This window comes from Humulus lupulus, chromosome 3, assembly GCF_963169125.1.
Source record: "Humulus lupulus chromosome 3, drHumLupu1.1, whole genome shotgun sequence".
Lineage (NCBI taxonomy): Eukaryota > Viridiplantae > Streptophyta > Magnoliopsida > Rosales > Cannabaceae > Humulus > Humulus lupulus.
Genome location: NC_084795.1, coordinates 4,978,718 through 4,998,981, shown reverse-complemented (window position 1 = coordinate 4,998,981; position 20,264 = coordinate 4,978,718). Strand labels below are relative to the sequence as shown.

Sequence of the window (20,264 nt, the reverse complement as noted above, 5' to 3'; positions counted from 1 at the left end):
TAGCACTTAAATATCCAAATTATTTTTTTCGCGGTGAAATATTTCGTTCATGTTTTGGTGCAGCTTGACACATCCGTATATCTCCACGATTAATTTCGCTTGCGACATGTATGCGAAAATATCCAATTGAATTGTATTTGTGGCGAAAGTACTTAATTTAAGAGATATTTGCGGTGAAAATACTCAATTTATAAGCAAATTTGACAACATGTAAGCGGGGAATTAACGCCAAAATAAATGGTTGCACCAAACTGCACAGAAACATAGATAGAATGTGTTTTCGCTGCCAAAAAATAACTTAAGTACTACAAATGTAATAATTTGAGTATTTTTATCGCAAAAATCTATTCAAAAAATAAGCTAAAAAACTATTTCAATGCACAATTAAAAAATATTTATTTTTTAATAAGGTTAAATTTTATTTCATTTCTGTTGCCCTATTTTTATTTGTCCCAACCAAATGTACCTTAAAATAATCAATTATGCCCTAATTTCTCTATATTTATATATACGCCCTTAATTAGTTTATCATATTTTCTTCCAAATTGCATTTATACTATTTTCTCTTCTAGGAATTGGAAATACTTAAAATACGCGTACGTGTGAATCAAAGTCATATCTTTTCTATATAAAAAATGTGTAGATAATGAATTTTTTTTGTTTTAACGGTTTTTTATTTTTTTCTGTTAATTTTAATAGAATATTTTTATATTTAACGGTAAATTGTAAACATGACTTAAACTTAAATAAATAAATAATTAAACAAATAAAAATAAGATACTTTTGATATATTTTACAATAATAATTATTTAAAAATAATAAAATCATATATTTTATAACTTAAATAAAATTTAATTAAACTTAATATTATATTAAATATATAATATGTAATATTTTGTTGTCACTGCCAAATTAAAAAACTATAACAAACACACATGGATCCATAGTTTTATAAAAATAAAATACTTGTCTTTAACATAAAAAATGAGCAACATTTAAATAAAATAAATAAATAATTTGGTTCGCTTGATCTTGATCGACTATATAGTCCCCAACGAATACATCACGAAGCTCTTAGGTGCCATTCGCCACCAGTCTTTCTATCCTTAATTTCCTAAAATAACAACATCATAAGGAGTGAGTTTCTAAGCTCAGTAAGGAAAATACAAACAAGGGTTAGTAATATAATCAAACATAACATATATTCACTAAAGTCATACAAACACAACATCTAGATCATATCATATCTGAAGTCATAATTCTAAATCATAATCTAAGTTATAAATCATAAATCATACTCTAAGTCATAAGTCATAGGTCATAGGTCATAAGTCATAGATCATAAATCATAACTATAGGTCATATATCATATTCATAACTAAAAATTACAAATTAGATATAATAAAAAGATAATTGTTGGAATTGTTTATATTGATATTGGTATTGTGTAAAAAAATTGGAATAGATTTTTGTTTTGAAATTTGGTTCACTGATAAAGATTTATAGGTCAAGGTTTATTTAAACATGAGTTTGATTCTTGGATTGTTCTTGCATTTGATTTTTTCTAATTTCTATTGAGAATACGAAGAGCACAAGAGAAGAAGAGAGGAAGAGAAAGAGAGAGGAGAGAGAAAATTATTTTTATTTGGATTAGTTTTTTTTTATTTCTTTTAAATATTTTTTTATAGTTTAAAATTAATTTTTAGTCTTAAATATATTAATTTTTAAAACAATTTATAAGTTAGACTAATGAAATTATGACACATGACATTGTATTTTTTTTTAAAAATTGTTATTAATAAAAAATTTGAGGGTATTTTAGTCATATTGAAAAATTAGTTGACAAAAATTGAGCTCATCGTATCATTTTGATCCGTTATGCAAAATTGAGAGTCTGAAGTATCATTTAACAAAATACGGAGTCGATCGAGTAACAAAACACATGGGCCAAACTTGTATTTTCCCTTAAGTCAAATGACTATGCGTTGTTACCATTAATTGAGGTTGATGATTTATTTGCAAAAATATTAAGATTGGGGACTTAGTGCCAAAAATAAAGGAGGTTGGAGATTTTTAACTGCAAATAAGCCTAAATAGATTAGTTTAATGGAATAAAACAACATAATATTTTTTTAAAAAGTTAGTTATAAAAGAAAAAGTGAATAAATAATGAAGATGGTATGAAAACACTAACAAATAAAAAATTACAAAGACTTAACTTGTAAGTATAAGAAATCCTCAAAAAATATTACATAATATTTCATCTAAATTTTTTTTCTTTCTTTCTTTAGAGCATATATAAATGTTTGAGACGACTATGCATGCTGACCCCTATAATGACAAGATCACAGAAAAATAATATATATATATATAAATATTGTATTTTTTACTAGAAAATTAGAAATTACCAATTTTTCAACATTAATATAAAATTATAGTGTTAAGCACTAAGTATTAATAAAGACCCATTCCACATGCATATTAATATTTTTAAGAGATGTCTGTCATACTTATTAGATTAGTAAATATATGTAGAACATTATTATATATAGTTAATGAATCTATTTTTTTATGTTATTTTTGCTACGTGCAAACAATATTAAGCCATAATATAATGTTTGATTAGTTTGTTTATTAAGGTGACATATATATATACTATATATATTTGATGATAATTTTTGCCCTTATTAAATATGGATTGTTCGAATATTATAAATATATCAAATATATATCTTGATAAATATGACCTTACAACTAAAATCCTCATGAATCATTATTCATTATAATATGGCAACATAGAAAAAAAACCCAACAATATTTTTGTATTATTTTTTTTTAAATTTTAGAAACAAAAATTTTATTAATTCAATCAACCTGTAACATAAGGAGAAGCAATAAACTAAGACCAATAATTAATTAGCCCAAAAATGGGCCAGATTAGTAGTGAATCCAAATTCAATTTTATGATTTCTAAAACTTAATAATGGTAAGACCCACATGAATATTTGATTGATTATTTGTTTTCAAATTCTTAATCTAAATACTAATCCGAATTTTAAGCTACAAAATAAAAAATGCTATTTTTTCGTTTTCTCCCCATCCAAATCACTATATCCTAAAATCCTACAAATTTATCACTTTTTAAAATTTTCAGATTTTCTACCAATCACATATTCAGTTTTTTAAAATTAAAAAACAGTTTACGGATTCTGAACCAATCACATTTTCAAAAACTTATTTTAAGACTATAAATTCAAATTTTCATTTTAGAAACATACTTTTTGAAAATACAGTTTTCCAATCACGAACCAATCAGATCCTAATAAGAGTAATGATATGTGCACCTAAAATATGCACCCAGTGACGTGTCACAGCTTATTAAAACAGTGAGTCTCTATTTTAATAAACGTAATTGACTAAGCTAAATTGCTACATATTTGAGTGTATATTTTAAGGGCACATATCATTACTCCCCTAATAATCCAGATCAAGCAACCTCTATCAATATTTTATGAAAATTAATTATCAATTAAAAAAACAATAATTCAAAAAGTTAATTTAACACTCCTCCGGCACTATATTCTATTTTTTCACGCTTATTAATAACTAATAACAAAAGTTTTGACCACGTCTATTTGACCACGTCTATTTGACCGTATTCTCCAAAGGACTGGATTTTTAATTCTTTAGATTTAGTTTCATAATTAATTGAAAGATATAGTTTTTTATTTAAATAAATAACAAAAAATGATCTAAGATTAACGATTTAGACTGACTTAATAATGACTTCTAAAAAACTTAGAGTAAAATAATAATATTTCATTTTTTTATTCTAATTAAGTGTTTTATTCGATTAATAAGTTATAAATTAATTTATATAGTTTTTCTAAGTACATTTATCTCATGTACCATATTGAAATTTGCTGATTCATTATTATATGTACACTCAATTTCTCACCAAATGCCTACGAGGAAAATCTATTGTTGCTTAGCTTAATGGCGTTGTATCATTCTAATGAGTAGTGTCCATGCCAATGCAAGCCCCATCGATATATATTTTAAAAAACAATTAGTAAAAACAAATAATAGTGGAATGTCAAAAAACTAGTGTAATACTATATTTAACACATCTTACAAAAAATATAATTTCAATAGTATTCCAAAAAATGTGCTAAATTTAGCACATACTAAAAGTTGTGCTAAATTTGGCACAAAATATAACACGAGTGAAATTTGGCACAAAATATAATACGAGCAAAATTTGGCACATCAATTAATGCTATTTTTTTTTATTTATCATATTAGTGCTAATTATTATAATTGAGTAGTTGACAATAAATGACCAACTATATATAATTTTTTATTTATTTTTTTTAATAAATTTTTTTTTTGGAGTACATAATTTGAATAATAAAAAAATAATTTTTTATATGTTTTCAATAAATATTAAATGAACCATTTACTTTTTATGTTAATTGATATCTTGTATTACAAATGTTGAGTTAAATATAACATCAACTCATTTTTTGTGCTAAATTTGACACAATTTATATCTTGTATTGGAGATGGTCTTTTGATACAACACTTACGATTTGTAACGGACTTTGGGAATCTTAAAAATTCTATCGAATTGATTATTATTCTGAGAAAAAAGTTATGAGAGAATTTTTATCTGAATTTTTCTCTTTAACTAAAGCATTTAAGGTGCAACATCTTCCAATTTTTGGGCCACTAATTCAGTATTATAGGGCTCATGGATTCTTTTCTCTATTTGGCTTATTGTTCTATTAGTAGTGTAATTGGCTTGGTCAACTTATATTAAATCATTTTCATATAACAAGAGATTTGTACGTACTTGTCTTGTTCCATTTTAAAGACATTTCTCTTAAAAAAACTACCACCATACATTTGCATATATTTTTGTTTAAAATTCATCTTGGAATAGTTTCAATGAATCCAACTCAAATATACTTATTATTATGAGTTTATATTTTTTTGGACCTTGTGTTTTGTCTCAGTACCTGTTTGGACCTTGTGTTTTGAAAAATTACTTGTTGGACCCTATGTTTTGTAAAATAGTTAAAATAGAACTTGAAACCCGATTTTGGTCAATATTTTCTCAACTAAAATCACAAATAATTTACCAAACTAACAACTCAGAACAAAAATAAAATCATTCTGCTTAAAAATTTTTGTTGTTATATTCAATTTTTTCTTCATCAAAATTGAGTTTAGGGTTCTATTTTAACCATTTTACAAAACATAAAGTCCAAAAAATAATTTGTTAAAATATAGGATCTAAACAGGTAATCAGATAAAACACAGAGTCCAAAAAAATATAAACCCTATTATTATTGACGGCTTAAATTGACATATTCATCTAGATTATATATCTTTGTTTGTTCTATTATTATAATTGGCTTGGTCAACCTATATCAAATCATCTTTATAAGAGATTTGTACATACATATAATAATACACTTGTTTCATTTTAATCAATGAAAGATATTTCTCTTAAAAAACCACCACCATGCATTTGCATATATTTTTTTGTTTCTTTGTTTGAAAGTCATCTTGGAATGGTATCTATGAATGTTGATAAAGAATAGGGTACAATGTATTATCAAAATACACACATTTATGTTTTTAATAATGCTTATCAGATATTCTGTAATTTAAAATAGTACATATTTAATACTCCAGGTTCAAATTTAAATAGTAAAATTTTATCAATATGACAAAATTTCCCTCAATTATATGTAATTAAGTAATTAAATTTGAGTTTGAAACTCATATAATTGATGACAATGTAATCATATTGATAAAATTATATTTATAAAATTCATGTACAAGACACTAAATATATACGATTTTAAATTACAAAATAACATATGAACATCATTAAAAAAGAATTGCTAAGGGGCACCAGTAGTGCCCAACACCACAAGTAGATGGTGTACTGCTATTGGTGTAATTTAATATCGGGTTCCACATATTTGAATTTAATAAGTATTATAAATTATCACTAACCAATTATAAAATGTCACCTCGTGTGATATTAGTCACCTTAAAATGCGAAATAACAACATTCGTAATTAAAAAGATAGACTATATATATATATGTATTTTTATAAATGATAATGATATGTGCACCCAAAATATATAACTAAATATTATATACAATAATGTGGCAATTTAGCTTAGCCAATCATATTTATTAAAATTAAGACCAACTATTTTAAAAAAGGGTTTATACATTTTTAAACTCTGTGTTTTGTCTCATTACCTGTTTGGACCCTGTGTTTTGAAAAATTATTTTTTGGACCTTGTGTTTTGTAAAATAGTTCAAATAGTCCCCTAAATCTAATTTTGATGAACAAAAAATTGAATATAACAATATAATTATTAGGCAAAATGACTGTATTTTTGTTTTGGGTTATTAGTTTGATGAATTATTTGTGATTTTAGTTAAAAAACTTTGATCAAAATCGGGTTTAGGGGTTTATTTGAACTATTTTAAAAAACACAGGGTCTAAAAAATAATTTATCAAAACACAAGATCCAAACATGTAACGAGTCAAAACACAAGTTCTAAAAAAGACATAAATTCTTTAAAAAATAACAACACGTCACTATAATATTTAAATGCACGTTTCGATTATTATTGTATATAAAAGTCACGCAAAGAAGAGTCAAAGGTTGACCAGACAAGCACATACCTATTTTCTTTCTAATTTAAATGAAAATAAAAGCTAAGAGACAGAATTGCCAGATAGCTGGGTGCCGTCGTCCATTCCTAGAGACTCGTTTCACCAAATATTTCATTGTAAATAGCAAAAGCTTTTTAGTTAATCCAGCAAAAAAACTCAACCGCTTCCCCAATAAACCGCTTACTTTCAAATAATCAATTCAATTCTCTCTCAACTGCCATATAAATTCATTAACATCTCTTGGTTGATTCGATTGATTAGTGGGGTCCCTTCCCTTCTTTCATCTTCTAACTATTTTTCTCGAGAAAGTTTCAAAATTTTCTCGAGAAAGTAATCCTACCAAGTCCTCTCTTCAACTACAGGGTCAGACATTTCATAATTCTCTTGCTTTGTCTTTTTTGGTTTATTTTTCAAATACCCTTTTATCAGTTTCTATAAATTGAATGTTTTTTTTCTTTCTTTCTTCATTACCAGTTTGCTCTTCTGTTCGTTCATGGCGTTGGTTACTCGTTTAAGATCAGCCTTTTCCCTTACAAATTTCAGGCGTATTTTTCAGGTTGGTTAATATACATATATATATATATATAATAAATATTTAAAAAAAAAATTGTTTGGTAGAGAGTTATTTAAAACTAGAAAAAGAAATCTAACGAAAGGTGACACCTTTTTGCAAATTTGTTTATTTCTTTTTCTACTTTTGTTAATTCAAAAGTTTCTTACCTACTCACACTTTTCTGGGTATTCAGAGTTTTTTTGTTTTGTTTTTCCTAATCATTGTCTGCATAATCTTTTGAGCCTTTGTAATAGATTAAAGAAAGGAAATATCTTGTATTTCATCATAAAAGGAAAATTAATTTAATGAAATTTTCAGCAAGTTTTTTGGTGTCCATAAATTAACTTTTCTTACTCTGCTGGGTTTTTTTTTCTTTTGAAAAAAAACCAGTATGTTTTAATAAAAATCACCAGATTAAACAGATAATCTGTCTATAAGTTTGTCTAATTTTGATTACTACCCAAGTCATTTTTCAGATACAAAATCTACTAACAATCAATAGTTAGTTCTTTAATCATACATTTACACCAATTTATCTTTTTTTACAGATATATTTATATATATATATATGTATATTTTTCTGTTTTATTTATGGAATTTTATTTTTCTTATACCTACCACATAGTTTGGTGGGCCTAGAGAAATTGATCTTGGAGCACACACAATAAAATCTCATGGAGCCTCAGTTGCCAGAAACCACATGCATGATTGGCTCATACTACTTTTACTGGTGGTAATAGAGATAATTCTTCTAACAATTCACCCTTTTTACCGCTATGTGGGAAAAGATATGATGGAAGACCTTAGATACCCCATGAAAGACAACACTGTTCCCATTTGGGCTGTCCCTGTAAGTCTCTCTTCCTTTTCGGGTTTTCGGGTGTTCAAATCCGTGAAAATAGGCCGTTTTAGGGTTTTTTATCCGATAATTCTTTATAAAATGACATTCTATTCAAATTGTAGTGTGTTTTTTGCAAAATAAGGGTCGAGAATTCAGACACAAATGTCCATTAGGTCATTTTGCAAAATATTATCGAAACGGTACTACTTTTATCTGTGTCAATTGTACCGATAACATTCATTTTGTTTGATTGTTATTTTGATCAGATGTACACAGTTTTGTTGCCACTTTTTATCTTTGTCATGATCTACCTGCGTAGAAGAGATGTCTATGATCTTCACCACAGCATTCTTGGTAATAATTTTTTTAACCTTATATTGTTCTTAATTAGACCTAATATTTGTCTTTAATAAGGGTTTTTACTTGTGTAATATGGAAGAGCAGGCCTATTATTTGCGACGCTGATAACTGCGGTTCTTACTGATTCGATAAAAAACGCAGTTGGTAGACCGAGACCTGACTTTTTCTGGCGATGTTTTCCCGACGGTAAAGATGTATGTTTTACCTTAATTCCTATAATTATGACCATAATAACCATATTTATTTTTGTGGGATTAGAACTTAATCTCTTTTTTAATTTTTGATTAGGAATATGATAAATGGGGAGATGTGAAATGTCATGGTGTGGCTAGTGTTATAAAGGAAGGGCATAAGAGCTTTCCCAGTGGCCATACTTCATGTAAGCACTTTTCCTCAAATATTACAATGTCTTTATTAAAAATAATTTTTATACAATATATTTTTACTTATTTTTAATTATTACATCTATACAATTTTGGTATATATATGTGATATATATAGTAATGTTTGATACATGTAGGTGTATGTGAAATATATGTTTTGGAGACTATATTTAAAGAAAAATACAAAACTTTTAACAAATATAAAAAGTTATGTAAACATAAATGTTGGTCATTTAAAAAAAAAAAAATCTAATTTCAATTATTAACAAAATTACAACATGTAGTACGATTTTTTTAATAATAATTTTTTTGGATTTGTATATTGTGTTTTGTAAAATGATTCAAATATACTTCTAAACTAAGGGTTTATTTGAAACGTTTTACAAGATACAGTGTCTAAAAATGTAATTTACAAAAAATATAGAAATCAAATGAGTACAAAAATAGTGTCTAAAAATGTATAAATATTTTTTTAATTGTTTTGGTAAAGTGAAATTCACTAAAATACCCAAGGTTTAAAAAATAATACAAAATCTGTAAAAAATACAAAAATATACAGAGTTTTTTATTTTGTAAGCAAAGTTTACAAATTTGTTTAAATTCAGTTTTTTTTTAACCAAAATTTACAAATTTGAAATTAAAAGTTTGTAACCATATGCTACAATTTTGTAAACAATATCTACAGACTAAATAAAAAATTGTAATAGGCTATTACAAAATCGTAACAAATTGTTATTAGTATTTTTATAATTTTTGTAAAATTCTATATTATAAATTTTTAAAAAAAATTTACAGTGCTAAGTGTAATTTTTCTATAAAAAAAATTGTGTTTTTGAAAAAGCCATAAAAAAAAGTCATTTATGAAAAATTTGTAATTTCAATTATTGATGAAATTTTGTGTGAATGAAAACGCAGGGTCGTTTGCAGGGTTAGGCTTTTTGTCGTTGTACTTGTCAGGAAAAATTCAAGTGTTTGATCGAAAAGGACATGTTGCGAAGCTATGCATTATTTTCTTACCTTTGCTGCTTGCATCTCTAGTTGGTATCTCCAGAGTCGACGACTATTGGCACCATTGGCAAGATGTCTTTGCTGGAGGCCTACTGGGTATGTTTCTCTCTTTCTTTCTATGTTCGTCTCTTATAAATATTTTAGGGTAAAAAATGTGATTTAAACATAATTTTATATGTATAATTTCAGGGCTTGTTGTGGCTACCTTCTGTTATTGTCAGTTCTTCCCACTCCCTTACCACAATGATGGTAAGTACCAAAAGGGTTTTAGCATTAAAAAGCAGTTACGTGTCAGTTTAACCTAACCAATTACATCTATCAAAATTAGGATCTACTATTTCAAAAATGTCGAAAAACTCTAGGTCATTTATACATAAATTGTTATTCGACACATTCATTGGTTCATACATAATTATGTGTTTTCTTTTTAATGTGGATTTTAGGATGGGGACCCTACGCGTACTTCAGGGCATTGGAGGAGACGCGTAGTAATGCTAATAATAACACGAACAGAACGAACGAGGTGAATAATGCTGCGAATGCACCGAGCATGGGAATGGCGTACCATCATCAAGACATGAATACACCGCTGAGACCACCTAATGGTGACGCCTTCATGGCCTTCTCGGTTGACCAGAATTCAACTCCAACCTTGGATGAATTAGAATCTGGAAGGAGATGATCGATCATCCAAATGTTCATGTTTATTTATGTTTAAATTTTTGACTCTCATTGTTGATTGCTCTTCTGTGTATGTGTTAAGTTTTTTAGTAGCATTATATAGATATATATTTATAGAAAGTATACTAAACTAAACATGTGAGATAGGCTTTTTATTTTTCTTTTTAAAAAAAATTGTTAGTGGAAGTAGGTAATATGAAGAACTTGCCTTAAATAACTGAGGAATTCACATTTTATAAATCAATGGATCTAAAATTTGTTCATCTCTAGTTTCACTAATTGATTTATGAACAATTTTCAGTTTTTCACATTTGCATCGTTATTTAATAAACCACTTATTGGTTATTAAGAATTAGGAATTTTACCAATAGTTTTTTTTCCTAATAATTACTATTAGTTACAAAAGTACTTTAAAAAGAGTAAACAAAAGTTTCATAATTACCAATAAAAACATTTGGCTAAAATTTTCAAATTTGCACAAATAATAACCCAATACACATCAAATAAACAACACATCTGAGTATTAAACAAGCAGCAAAAGACAATTATATTTTCTTTGTTCACAACCTAAAATCTCTTTTTGGTATCTAATTTGTCTGAATACTAAATATGAATTATTATAAGATAGCTACTACAACCTGGCTTGCCACACTTGGAAAATAAGGGGGTTGGTACTAGGGTAGGCTTATTTTGGATCATTAGAACTGGGCTAGTCTTTAACTCTTAAACTCCAAATTTATTGTCAACCATAGTTGTCATTGATTAGGTCACATGATCATGGATAATTATTAATTATTATAAGGGTTTTTAGCAGATGGCCATTATTTTTTATTGTTTGACAATTTAGTCTGGGAGATTTTTTTTTAGCAATCAAGCCTTTTGAGTTTAAAAAAGTAAAAAAATAGTAGTACTTAAGTTATTTTTAATAAATGAAAAATATCTGTTTGGCCCAATATGTTTTTTCTAAATACGTAATTTGTTTCTGTGTTTGTTAAATGACAATTCAGATCATGTGTTTTACAAAATAGATCAAAATAGTACCTTATACACAATTTTGGTCAAAAAAATTTCAAATATAATATTTCATTCTGAGCTCCTCGACCAATTTTTCTACTTTTCTGAATTCATCGCATCACTAACAACGTGAGAATTGATTTTATAATTGAACATATTTTGACCAAAATCAAGTCTAGAGTACTATTTTGATCAATTTTGTAAACATACAAGATCCGAATTATCATTTAACAAAACAAAAGAACCGATCGCGTATTCAGAAAAAATACAGGGGCCAATAAATTTTTAAGTTTGTTTATAGATAATTTTGACATTTTTTTAATATAGTACAGTTCCAAACATTTTTACACATCATATTGCATAACAAATTATAAAAAATAACTTAAAAAACTAAGAATTTTGTGAGAAAAAAAAGAACTTTATTGCTATTGTTTGTAGAGCTAATAAAATTTGATTGGAAAATTGTTTTTCTTAGGGACTAAATTACTAAATCAAGTAAAACTCAAGGGTATTTATGCTAAAACTCATTAAATTGAAAGAAAAAAAAGGCTTTGCTTGTACCGACAAAAAACAGTTACAGTAGTTAGTAGTTTACACACCACATTACCTTAGTCACATTGCAATTTATAGTTTTGTGTGGTTTAGTTTGATCAAGTTAGGTAGGAATAATGCCTCTCAATTATATATTCAACATTTTATGTAACATATATGTCGTTTTCTAAATAATAATAGGAACCAACACAAAATGATATTTGTCATCTTTTTCAATGATAATAATTCTTAATTAAGTATTATTATTATAAAGTGTAAAGTTATTTGGTGGTGGTTTTTATATGCTTCAATATATGTGTACCATAATTGTATTTTTGTGATAATTGATATTACTTTATGAGGGTAATATTATTGGTGAACTTTTACACTATGGTTGACTTAACATAGCACTTCACTCAGTCTTTGTTGTTTGTTTGTGTATTGGTCACCAAAATTTGATGAATAAGTAGAATAAATTATCCTATGAGAATTGTTATGAGATGATTTTTCGACTTAGGCAACGCTGGCCTCGCTCCCGACAAGTGCGACTCATAACGCGATAAGCAATCGTTGAAGAATAGGGCATGCCCTAACTAAAATTGGACCTAAATAAGATTTTATTTTAAAGCCCTTTTTGTTTATAAATTTTAATACATATATTTTTAATTGATAATTTATAATTTAAGGATTTTAAGTTTGGATCCGACCAACCTTAACCGATGACCGATCCTGTCCCAGAAGAGCTCACTCGCATGTTTATTATTAGGAAAAAAAATACATGTAACTGTGTAAGTTTAAAAAATATTTGAAAAATACGAAATTTACAAAAATTACAAAAATATGGATAATAGTTTGTAAGAATTCTGTAACTGCTTATTATAATTTTCTATTGTATTTGTAGTTGGTGTTTATAAAATTGTAACACATGGATACAAATTTGTAAATTTTTGTTACAAATTTATAAATTTTGGTTACAAAAAAACTATGCTGTTACAAATTTATAGACTTTGTTTAAATAAAGACTCCGTATTTACGATTATGCTATTCCGTATTTTTGTAATTTTTTTCATATTGCATATTTTTTAATTTTTTTTAAATCTTAGATATTTGTGAATTTTCCTTATTATTAAACATAATGGTTCGATAATTGTTATAGCAAAATGAAAACATTACTTCTATAAAATAATGTCATCAATCGATGTGAACATTTAAATATACTGTAATCGCCTCCTAAGGGAAATATTTGTAAGGACCTCCATAAATATTATTAATAACCTTGTCCTTATTATACTATAAAAAACACTAAAAGTTTTTAAAGTATATAATTATATAAATTATATAACCTTGGCACATGCAATATTTTTCTTAAATTTATACAATTTGACATAATTTTAATAACTACATCAAAAAATAATTTTTGATTTAAAATACTAAAATAGGAAGATTATGTCATCATATATTCGTCACATTATTTTTCTTTCCCGAAATCAAAATTAACTTCAAAAAGTGTTTAACTGTTTGTTGTTGCATTATAAATCCTCAGTTTAAATTATTATTGGGATATTTTGGGTTCTATGCATTACAACATAGCAAATTTGTTCAATATGTCAACTTAAACCCTCCTCCTATTAATGTCCCCAACCATGTTTTCGACAAAAATACCCTTTCATAAACACTTCTCTCATTAATGTGTACCCATGATTATTTTTTGTGTTCTACATAAAAAAAATTAAAACTTTAAATATGCTAAACATGTAGATCTCGAAAAAGTACCAAGATTAAAAAAATCAACTAAAACGGACATTTAAGCAAAAAGTTATGGCTCACCAAATTCGATGGAAAATCGATGTAATCTTGAAAACTTGGTTTTTTTTTGCCAAATCGATGCTTTTTCAATGTAATATCGATGTTGTTTCGATGCTCTTGCGATGCAACTATGAAAACTTGATTTTTAACCAAAATGATGCAAAGTCGGTGGTACATCGGTGCTATGTCGATGCTCTGCACTGAAATTTGACGAAAATTTTGGTAAGCCATAACTTTTTGCTTAAATGTCCGTTTTAGTTGATTTTTTTTTTAATCTTAGTATTTTTTCGAGATTTATACCTTTAGCATATTTAAACTCTTAAATTTTTGATGTAAAACACAAAAATTAATCATGGGTGCACATTAATATAAGAGAGAGTAAGTTTAATGAAATGAATATTATAGTCAAAATTATACAAAATGACATATATTTGGGATGCCTGTTAAATTTATCCTATAGATAAAATAGAGTATATAACTTCAAATTTCCCTAACCATTTAATTTTCTAATTAAAAAAAAAACTATAATCATTTAATATTTGATGTACCATTGATTATTGTCTTGTTTGTTAATTAACTTTTTCTTGTGTTGTTAACGTTGTTTGTCCTCTAATCCACAAATCAAATGTTACTGCCTCTCTCTCCAATTTTCTTTTTTTTTTTTTTTAAAAAAACAAAAGCCAAAGTGTAAAAAGTAGCTCATGCCAACCTCAACAAGAAAAGAATATCAACATATAAAAAGAGATATTGAATTAAAAATTTAAAATGCTATGAACTTATGCTTTCCTAATAATTACTAATGATTACTAATGAGAATGAGTAATTACATGTGCACCACATATTTTTTGTGCCATATCATTAGTTAATGTTAATTAGGCTTTGAATCTTACTTCAGTGAAAATTATTATTATTATTATTAAAATTGTAACAAAACCTAGCTATCTATGTGGTAAGTTTTGATTTTAAAAAAAAAACTTAATATTTAATGGAGTTTCAATATTAAAAGTAAATGAAATAAATGGAGTTAAATAATTTCAAATGCAACTTAAATGAAATAATACTAATTATAATCAACACCAGAAAACTGTTGCATGTAGGGTGGGCAACATCTAAACTAATCCAATTACAAAAAATTTATTATCTAATTACAATTGGATTTGAATTGGATTAGATCGGATGATAAATGACACTGTTAAAATCTAATAAAAAAATCCATCTAATCTAATTAATTAGAGGAAAAAACATAAAAATATGCATATAAATTATAGCTTTCTATATTATAAAAGAATTATTAATAAATATTCCCAATAAAAAAGTACAAACGTAAAAAGAGAAAAATCTAATATTTATTTATCTTATGGAAGAGTTATTAATAAATATTCCCAATAAAAATTGTACAAAACGTAAAAAGAGGAAAAAAACTAATATTTATTTATTTATTTATCTATCTTATTTTTTGCTGAGTAGAAAAACTAGTATTTATTTGAACTTTTGAATCACTTTAACCAGAAACCGATTATTTACCGAAAGACATTTGGAGAGATTACTTAAATTTCAATAACATTGTTACAACTGTATCTTTAAAGAACCCTTTTTTTTTTTGAAAAAAAAAAAGTACTAAAACTGGTAATTTTGAAAAAAAAAATCTTATCCAATTGGACCATTTCCATTTTCTCTACAAAAAAAAGTATATATATAAAAAAGTGAATTATTTACGTGTATTAATACATTTTAAAACTAGAGTAAAGCTAAATCAATTTATCTTATATTAAAGAAAATCCCATTGCTTTAATTGTTCTTCTCTTTTTGTCCCTGTCCTGTCCTCCTTTTTTTGACCCAACAAACAAAATAATTGCAGAAGAATTTAAAAAAAAAAAAAATACAAATCCAAATCCAAATTCCATGCCAAACCCATTTTGTTTTCTGTATCAAAAAACAGAAGAGAGCCCAGTTTTTTTTTTTGGTCAGTCTCTCCTTCTTCTTCGTACGTTAACATTTTTCTCAGCTTAGCAGTAGAACAACATTAAATTCAAAATCTTTCCTAAAATGGGTTTATAATGCGGTTTCGTATCTAACGCTGTCTCTTTCAGCGTGAACGCACGCGCTCTCTCCTTGTCTTTCTCTAACAGTCACAGTAGGTGGGCTCGCTCGAGCTCTCTTCTTTGGAATTAGGAGACAAAAACTCAAAGGCAAGGCAAGGCAAGGCTTTCTCTCATTGAGATTGACCGTACAAAATTTGCATGCTTTATTTCTCTCTGTAAGACTTTCTCTTCCTGGGATCCTTCTATAATCGGTTGAGTCTTAGAAAAAAAATAAAAAAACTTTAGCTTTACGCGTAATGTGTCTTTTAGTCCATAAAAATCTTCTTGGGTAGGTTTATTTTGGTTTTATTTGTTTATATAATCATTGATATTGTAAGTTTATGTCTTCCACCAACTGGGTTTTTCTTTTCCTTTCTAGTTTTCTTGCTTAAGCCACTGTTTGGTTCCTGAGAAATTACGGAAACGAAAAGAAAGTATAGTTTGTCGGGCTTGATTTTGGGCAGGCTTTATGTAATTATTTTGTTTTCTGCTTGGTCTGGTTTTCTCTGTAATACTCAATGTTTTGAGTTTTCTTTACAATATTCTTTGCTTTCTTTTTTCTTTTGTCTCTTCTTAGGCATTATACTGAACAGAACACAGAAAAGAAAAGAGAAATGAGAAGCCTTTAATTGATCATTCTTTTTTTACTGACTTATTTTTGTGATTTTTATTTTTTAGTGTGAAAATGCCAGAGATTCAGCTTGGTGCTCATACCATAAGATCTCATGGAGTTAAAGTTTTGAGAAGTTATATGCATGACTGGCTGATACTCATTCTTCTTGTGGCTTTGGATGCTGGTCTGAACTTAATAGAACCTTTTCACCGATTTGTTGGAGAGGACATGATGACTGACCTCAAGTACCCTTTGCAAGGCAATACAGTTCCTTTCTGGGGTGTTCCTGTATGTTTATTTTCTTCTGAGAAAATTCAATATTGTTTAGATAGGAAAAAAAAGTTCATTTTGATTTTAAAATATGATAAAACTGCTAGTTTATCTATTAATTTTTTGGTTTTTGTTTTACAGATAATTGCTGTTTTGTTGCCACTAATTGTGATCATAGTTTACTATTTTATCAGAAGAGATGTTTATGATTTGCACCATGCCATATTAGGTAATCTTCCTTTTTGAAACATTGGTTTCTTTAATCTATATATGCTGTATTAAGTTGACACCCACCACCTAAATCATTCAGTGATTTTAGCTATGGTTGTGTCTGATCTTTAACAGTTTTACTAAGTTTATATGCATATTCAGGTCTTCTATTCTCTGTGTTTATAACTGCGGTTTTAACTGATGCAATCAAAGATGGCGTTGGCCGACCACGTCCTGACTTCTTTTGGCGGTGTTTTCCCAATGGCAAAGGGGTAGGCCAGACATACTGCTCATCTTTCTTTTGAATATTTTCTAAAGCTTAGTTACTTTCATAGTGTAGTTCTTGGTATAGCTATTATCTATATACATCCAGCCTTCTGATGTGTTGGCTTGTTCAGGTGTTCGATCCTGTTACAAAGAATGTCATGTGTACTGGAAACAAGGCTATCATCAAGGAAGGACACAAAAGCTTTCCGAGCGGGCATACTTCCTGTAAGCAATCTATTAATCTTGGAATTGTATGTTTCTGTGCAAGGATGAGCATGATCTTGGTTGCACTCTGATCATTTTCTCGTTGATGCATATGGGGCGTGTTTTTGTTCCTATTTCAATGGCTTGGGATATCTTCTCAGAAGATGTCTGAACTCTGTTCCCTTTTACTGTATGCTATTTGTTTAAATTAAGAATTACACGAGTTCTTGATTATTTCAAGTAATTATTTAAATAACTACATATAAAGGGAAGGCCAAGTAGGCATGCTCATGTTTTTCTCCTATGGTATTTGGGATTCAAATGAAAATGGGGGCTTACATACAATATGCCTGAGTTTATCTTCCAAAGATTATAGGGTTTAGCAAGAGAACTTAGTTTCAAGCTTGAGTTTGCAAAAGATTTTGGGAGACTTTTCTTCTTCTGCTGGTGATAGCCTTTAAACAACAAAATCACAAGTAGTTGCTTCTTCAATCTCTTGCTAAGTTGGTTTGGAGTTCAGAATGAGCAACTTCGTTTAGTCAAAGCCAACGGGAGTTGCTAACTAAACATGTTTTTCTAGTTTTGCTGTGTTACAGCGTAGAGTTCTTAATTGGAAAAGAATTATTTATCTGCAGGGCAATTTCTTATTGACTTGGGCTCTCCAGTCTTTGCTCTTGAAGTAGTTTGAGCTGCATATTGAACTATGATAGATATAAGGGTGTTCTTTATGCTCAATGAACCACAGTTGGACATCGTAATAATAGAATTATTCTGGTTCTGTTTAAATGCAGGGTCATTTGCAGGTCTTAATTTCCTTGCATTGTACTTATCAGGGAAAATCAGAGTGTTTGATCGTAAGGGTCATGTTGCGAAGCTCTGTATTATTTTCTTACCTCTACTTGTTGCATCACTAGTGGCAGTCTCTCGTGTCGATGACTATTGGCACCATTGGCAGGATGTTTTTGCTGGAAGTATCATAGGTAGTTTGCTTTGGAATTTTTTTATTCTGTTTTCTTGGTTGGCTTCCAATCTTCCCCCACAGTGAAAAATAATAATAGAAAAAATTAATTCTTATATTATTATTTATTTTTTCCTTGTGGCAGGACTTGCTGTGTCTTCATTTTGTTACTTGCAATTCTTTCCACCCCCATATGATGTAGATGGTATGTACTATTTTACTTTTTTCTTTATCATCATCAGTCACACAATTAAACTCATTAGAAGGCTTGTTTGTTCCAATCAGTTCATTTGGTTGATAATTAGGAGATGAAACCTTCGAATCGTTGGCTAAAAAACAAGATGGGATTTAGAGGTTTTTATTGGATATTTCAGTCTTGTGGTTGCCATGTTTAAACATATTCTAAAGGGTAGGTAATCATTTGGTACTCTGTATTTTTGCAAAGGATCATTTTGGTACCCTCTGTTTTCAACAATACTCATATGGTACCCTGTATTTTAAAATCGTACATATTTAGTACCCTAAACTCAAATTTAATTAATAAAATTTTACCAATTTAATCAAATTGCTGTCAATTATGTAAGTTTCAAATTTAAATTTAATTACTTAATTACATATAATTGATGACAGTTTGATCATATTGACAAAATTTTATGATTCAAATCTAAGTCTAGGGTATCAAATATGTATAATTTTAAAATAAAGGGTACCATATGGGCATTATTGAAAACAGATGATACCAAAATAATACTTTGCAAAACTATAGGGTACCAAATGAGTAAATTCCCTATTCTAAATCATATATAATCTGAGATATGTTCTGTTGACATAGTATGTTTCACCAGAATATGTGAAGAAATACATTCATCTCTTCTACAGTTCTTTTTCCTTTCGCGATGAATAATGTCAATATCTTAGTAATCCATAATCTTACTTGTCAACTTTCTTCGCTGTTTTCGTTCGAAATGGAGGTTGGGGGCCTTTTGCTTACTTCCAGATGCTCGCGGACTCTCAAAATATCGATCAATCTACATCCAACACAGAGAACGCTCTCACCGTGCGCCAACCACAGCTTGAAAGTATATGCATCCAACCACAACACGGCATGGATGGTTTGGAATATGGTAGAAGAAACTGATTTTTTTCGAATTTTCCTTCTTTTTTACAGTAGAGAATAATAGAATTATGACTAGTTGTGCATTCTTATGATCTTGTGGGATGTTTGGATTTCATCAAACTCTCTTTCTCTGAACTTGATGAACTTAGATTTCCAACATGGTTTTAACCTTTAGTGTAGTCTTATTCATTTGATTTGTTCGGTTTGTGGTAGGGTTTGCAGTTGTTCATAGGCATAGGCTTGTTCTTAGTTCTGCTTTTTCCTTCTACATTTTGCTGTTTGAAGTTTACACTCTCGTTTCTCATAATGTTTAGTATGTTATTTCTCATTTTCTACCTTTGCGGGAATGTAGGTCTGATTAATTTGATTAATTAGATTTCTGTATTTTTTTTTATTTTTTTGCAGTATTTGTATGTGAAATTTGAAAAGTGTGGTCTTCTCTTTCACCTATTCAACTATTTGTATGTGAAATAAATAATAAAAAAAAAAGGTATTGGCGGCTACAAAAGTTACGACAAACCTCTAATAAAAAATTTTGACGGCAAAACCCTATTCGGTTAATGATTTGTTGCAAGCCCTTTTAACGGTTAAATGTCACATAAGCACGTTAAATGCTAACTAAAATATAAGTGACAATATTTTATAAGGTCTTATGTA

General features: G+C 28.0%; 2 protein-coding genes across 4 annotated transcripts; both read left to right on the top strand.

Moving 5' to 3' along the window:
* The first annotated feature begins 6,766 nt into the window (after positions 1-6,766).
* On the top strand, positions 6,767-10,801 carry LOC133821872 (lipid phosphate phosphatase 2-like). Its single transcript, XM_062254038.1, has 9 exons — positions 6,767-7,073; positions 7,185-7,266; positions 7,889-8,113; positions 8,371-8,458; positions 8,549-8,658; positions 8,753-8,843; positions 9,763-9,951; positions 10,045-10,104; positions 10,299-10,801. The coding sequence occupies exons 2-9, from the start codon at positions 7,204-7,206 to the stop codon at positions 10,535-10,537; spliced, it is 1,065 nt and encodes a 354-aa protein (XP_062110022.1). The 5' UTR covers positions 6,767-7,073; positions 7,185-7,203; the 3' UTR covers positions 10,538-10,801.
* A 5,001-nt stretch (positions 10,802-15,802) lies between these two features.
* Positions 15,803-19,971, top strand: LOC133821871 (lipid phosphate phosphatase 2-like). Of its 3 annotated transcripts, none has more exons than XM_062254035.1 (8): positions 15,803-16,144; positions 16,647-16,869; positions 16,993-17,080; positions 17,224-17,333; positions 17,460-17,553; positions 18,324-18,512; positions 18,636-18,695; positions 19,462-19,971. In XM_062254035.1, exons 1-8 carry the CDS (start codon positions 16,128-16,130, stop codon positions 19,626-19,628), a joined length of 948 nt encoding a protein of 315 aa, XP_062110019.1. In that variant the 5' UTR covers positions 15,803-16,127; the 3' UTR covers positions 19,629-19,971. The 3 variants fall into 3 exon arrangements, with proteins under 3 accessions (XP_062110019.1, XP_062110020.1, XP_062110021.1); XM_062254036.1 differs by lacking the exon at positions 15,803-16,144 and adding an exon at positions 16,288-16,439; XM_062254037.1 differs by lacking the exon at positions 15,803-16,144 and adding an exon at positions 16,328-16,462.
* The last annotated feature ends 293 nt before the right edge of the window (positions 19,972-20,264 follow it).

Coding starts and splice junctions, on each gene's coding strand:
- LOC133821872 (XM_062254038.1), top strand. CDS start 7,204: ATGGCGTTGGTTACTCGTTTAAGATCAGCCTTTTCCCTTACAAATTTC. Junction 8,459..8,548: donor TCTTCACCACAGCATTCTTG/GTAATAATTTTT, acceptor ATGGAAGAGCAG/GCCTATTATTTGCGACGCTG. Junction 8,659..8,752: donor GTTTTCCCGACGGTAAAGAT/GTATGTTTTACC, acceptor ATTTTTGATTAG/GAATATGATAAATGGGGAGA.
- LOC133821871 (XM_062254035.1), top strand. Junction 17,554..18,323: donor TCCGAGCGGGCATACTTCCT/GTAAGCAATCTA, acceptor GTTTAAATGCAG/GGTCATTTGCAGGTCTTAAT. Junction 18,513..18,635: donor TTTTGCTGGAAGTATCATAG/GTAGTTTGCTTT, acceptor TCCTTGTGGCAG/GACTTGCTGTGTCTTCATTT.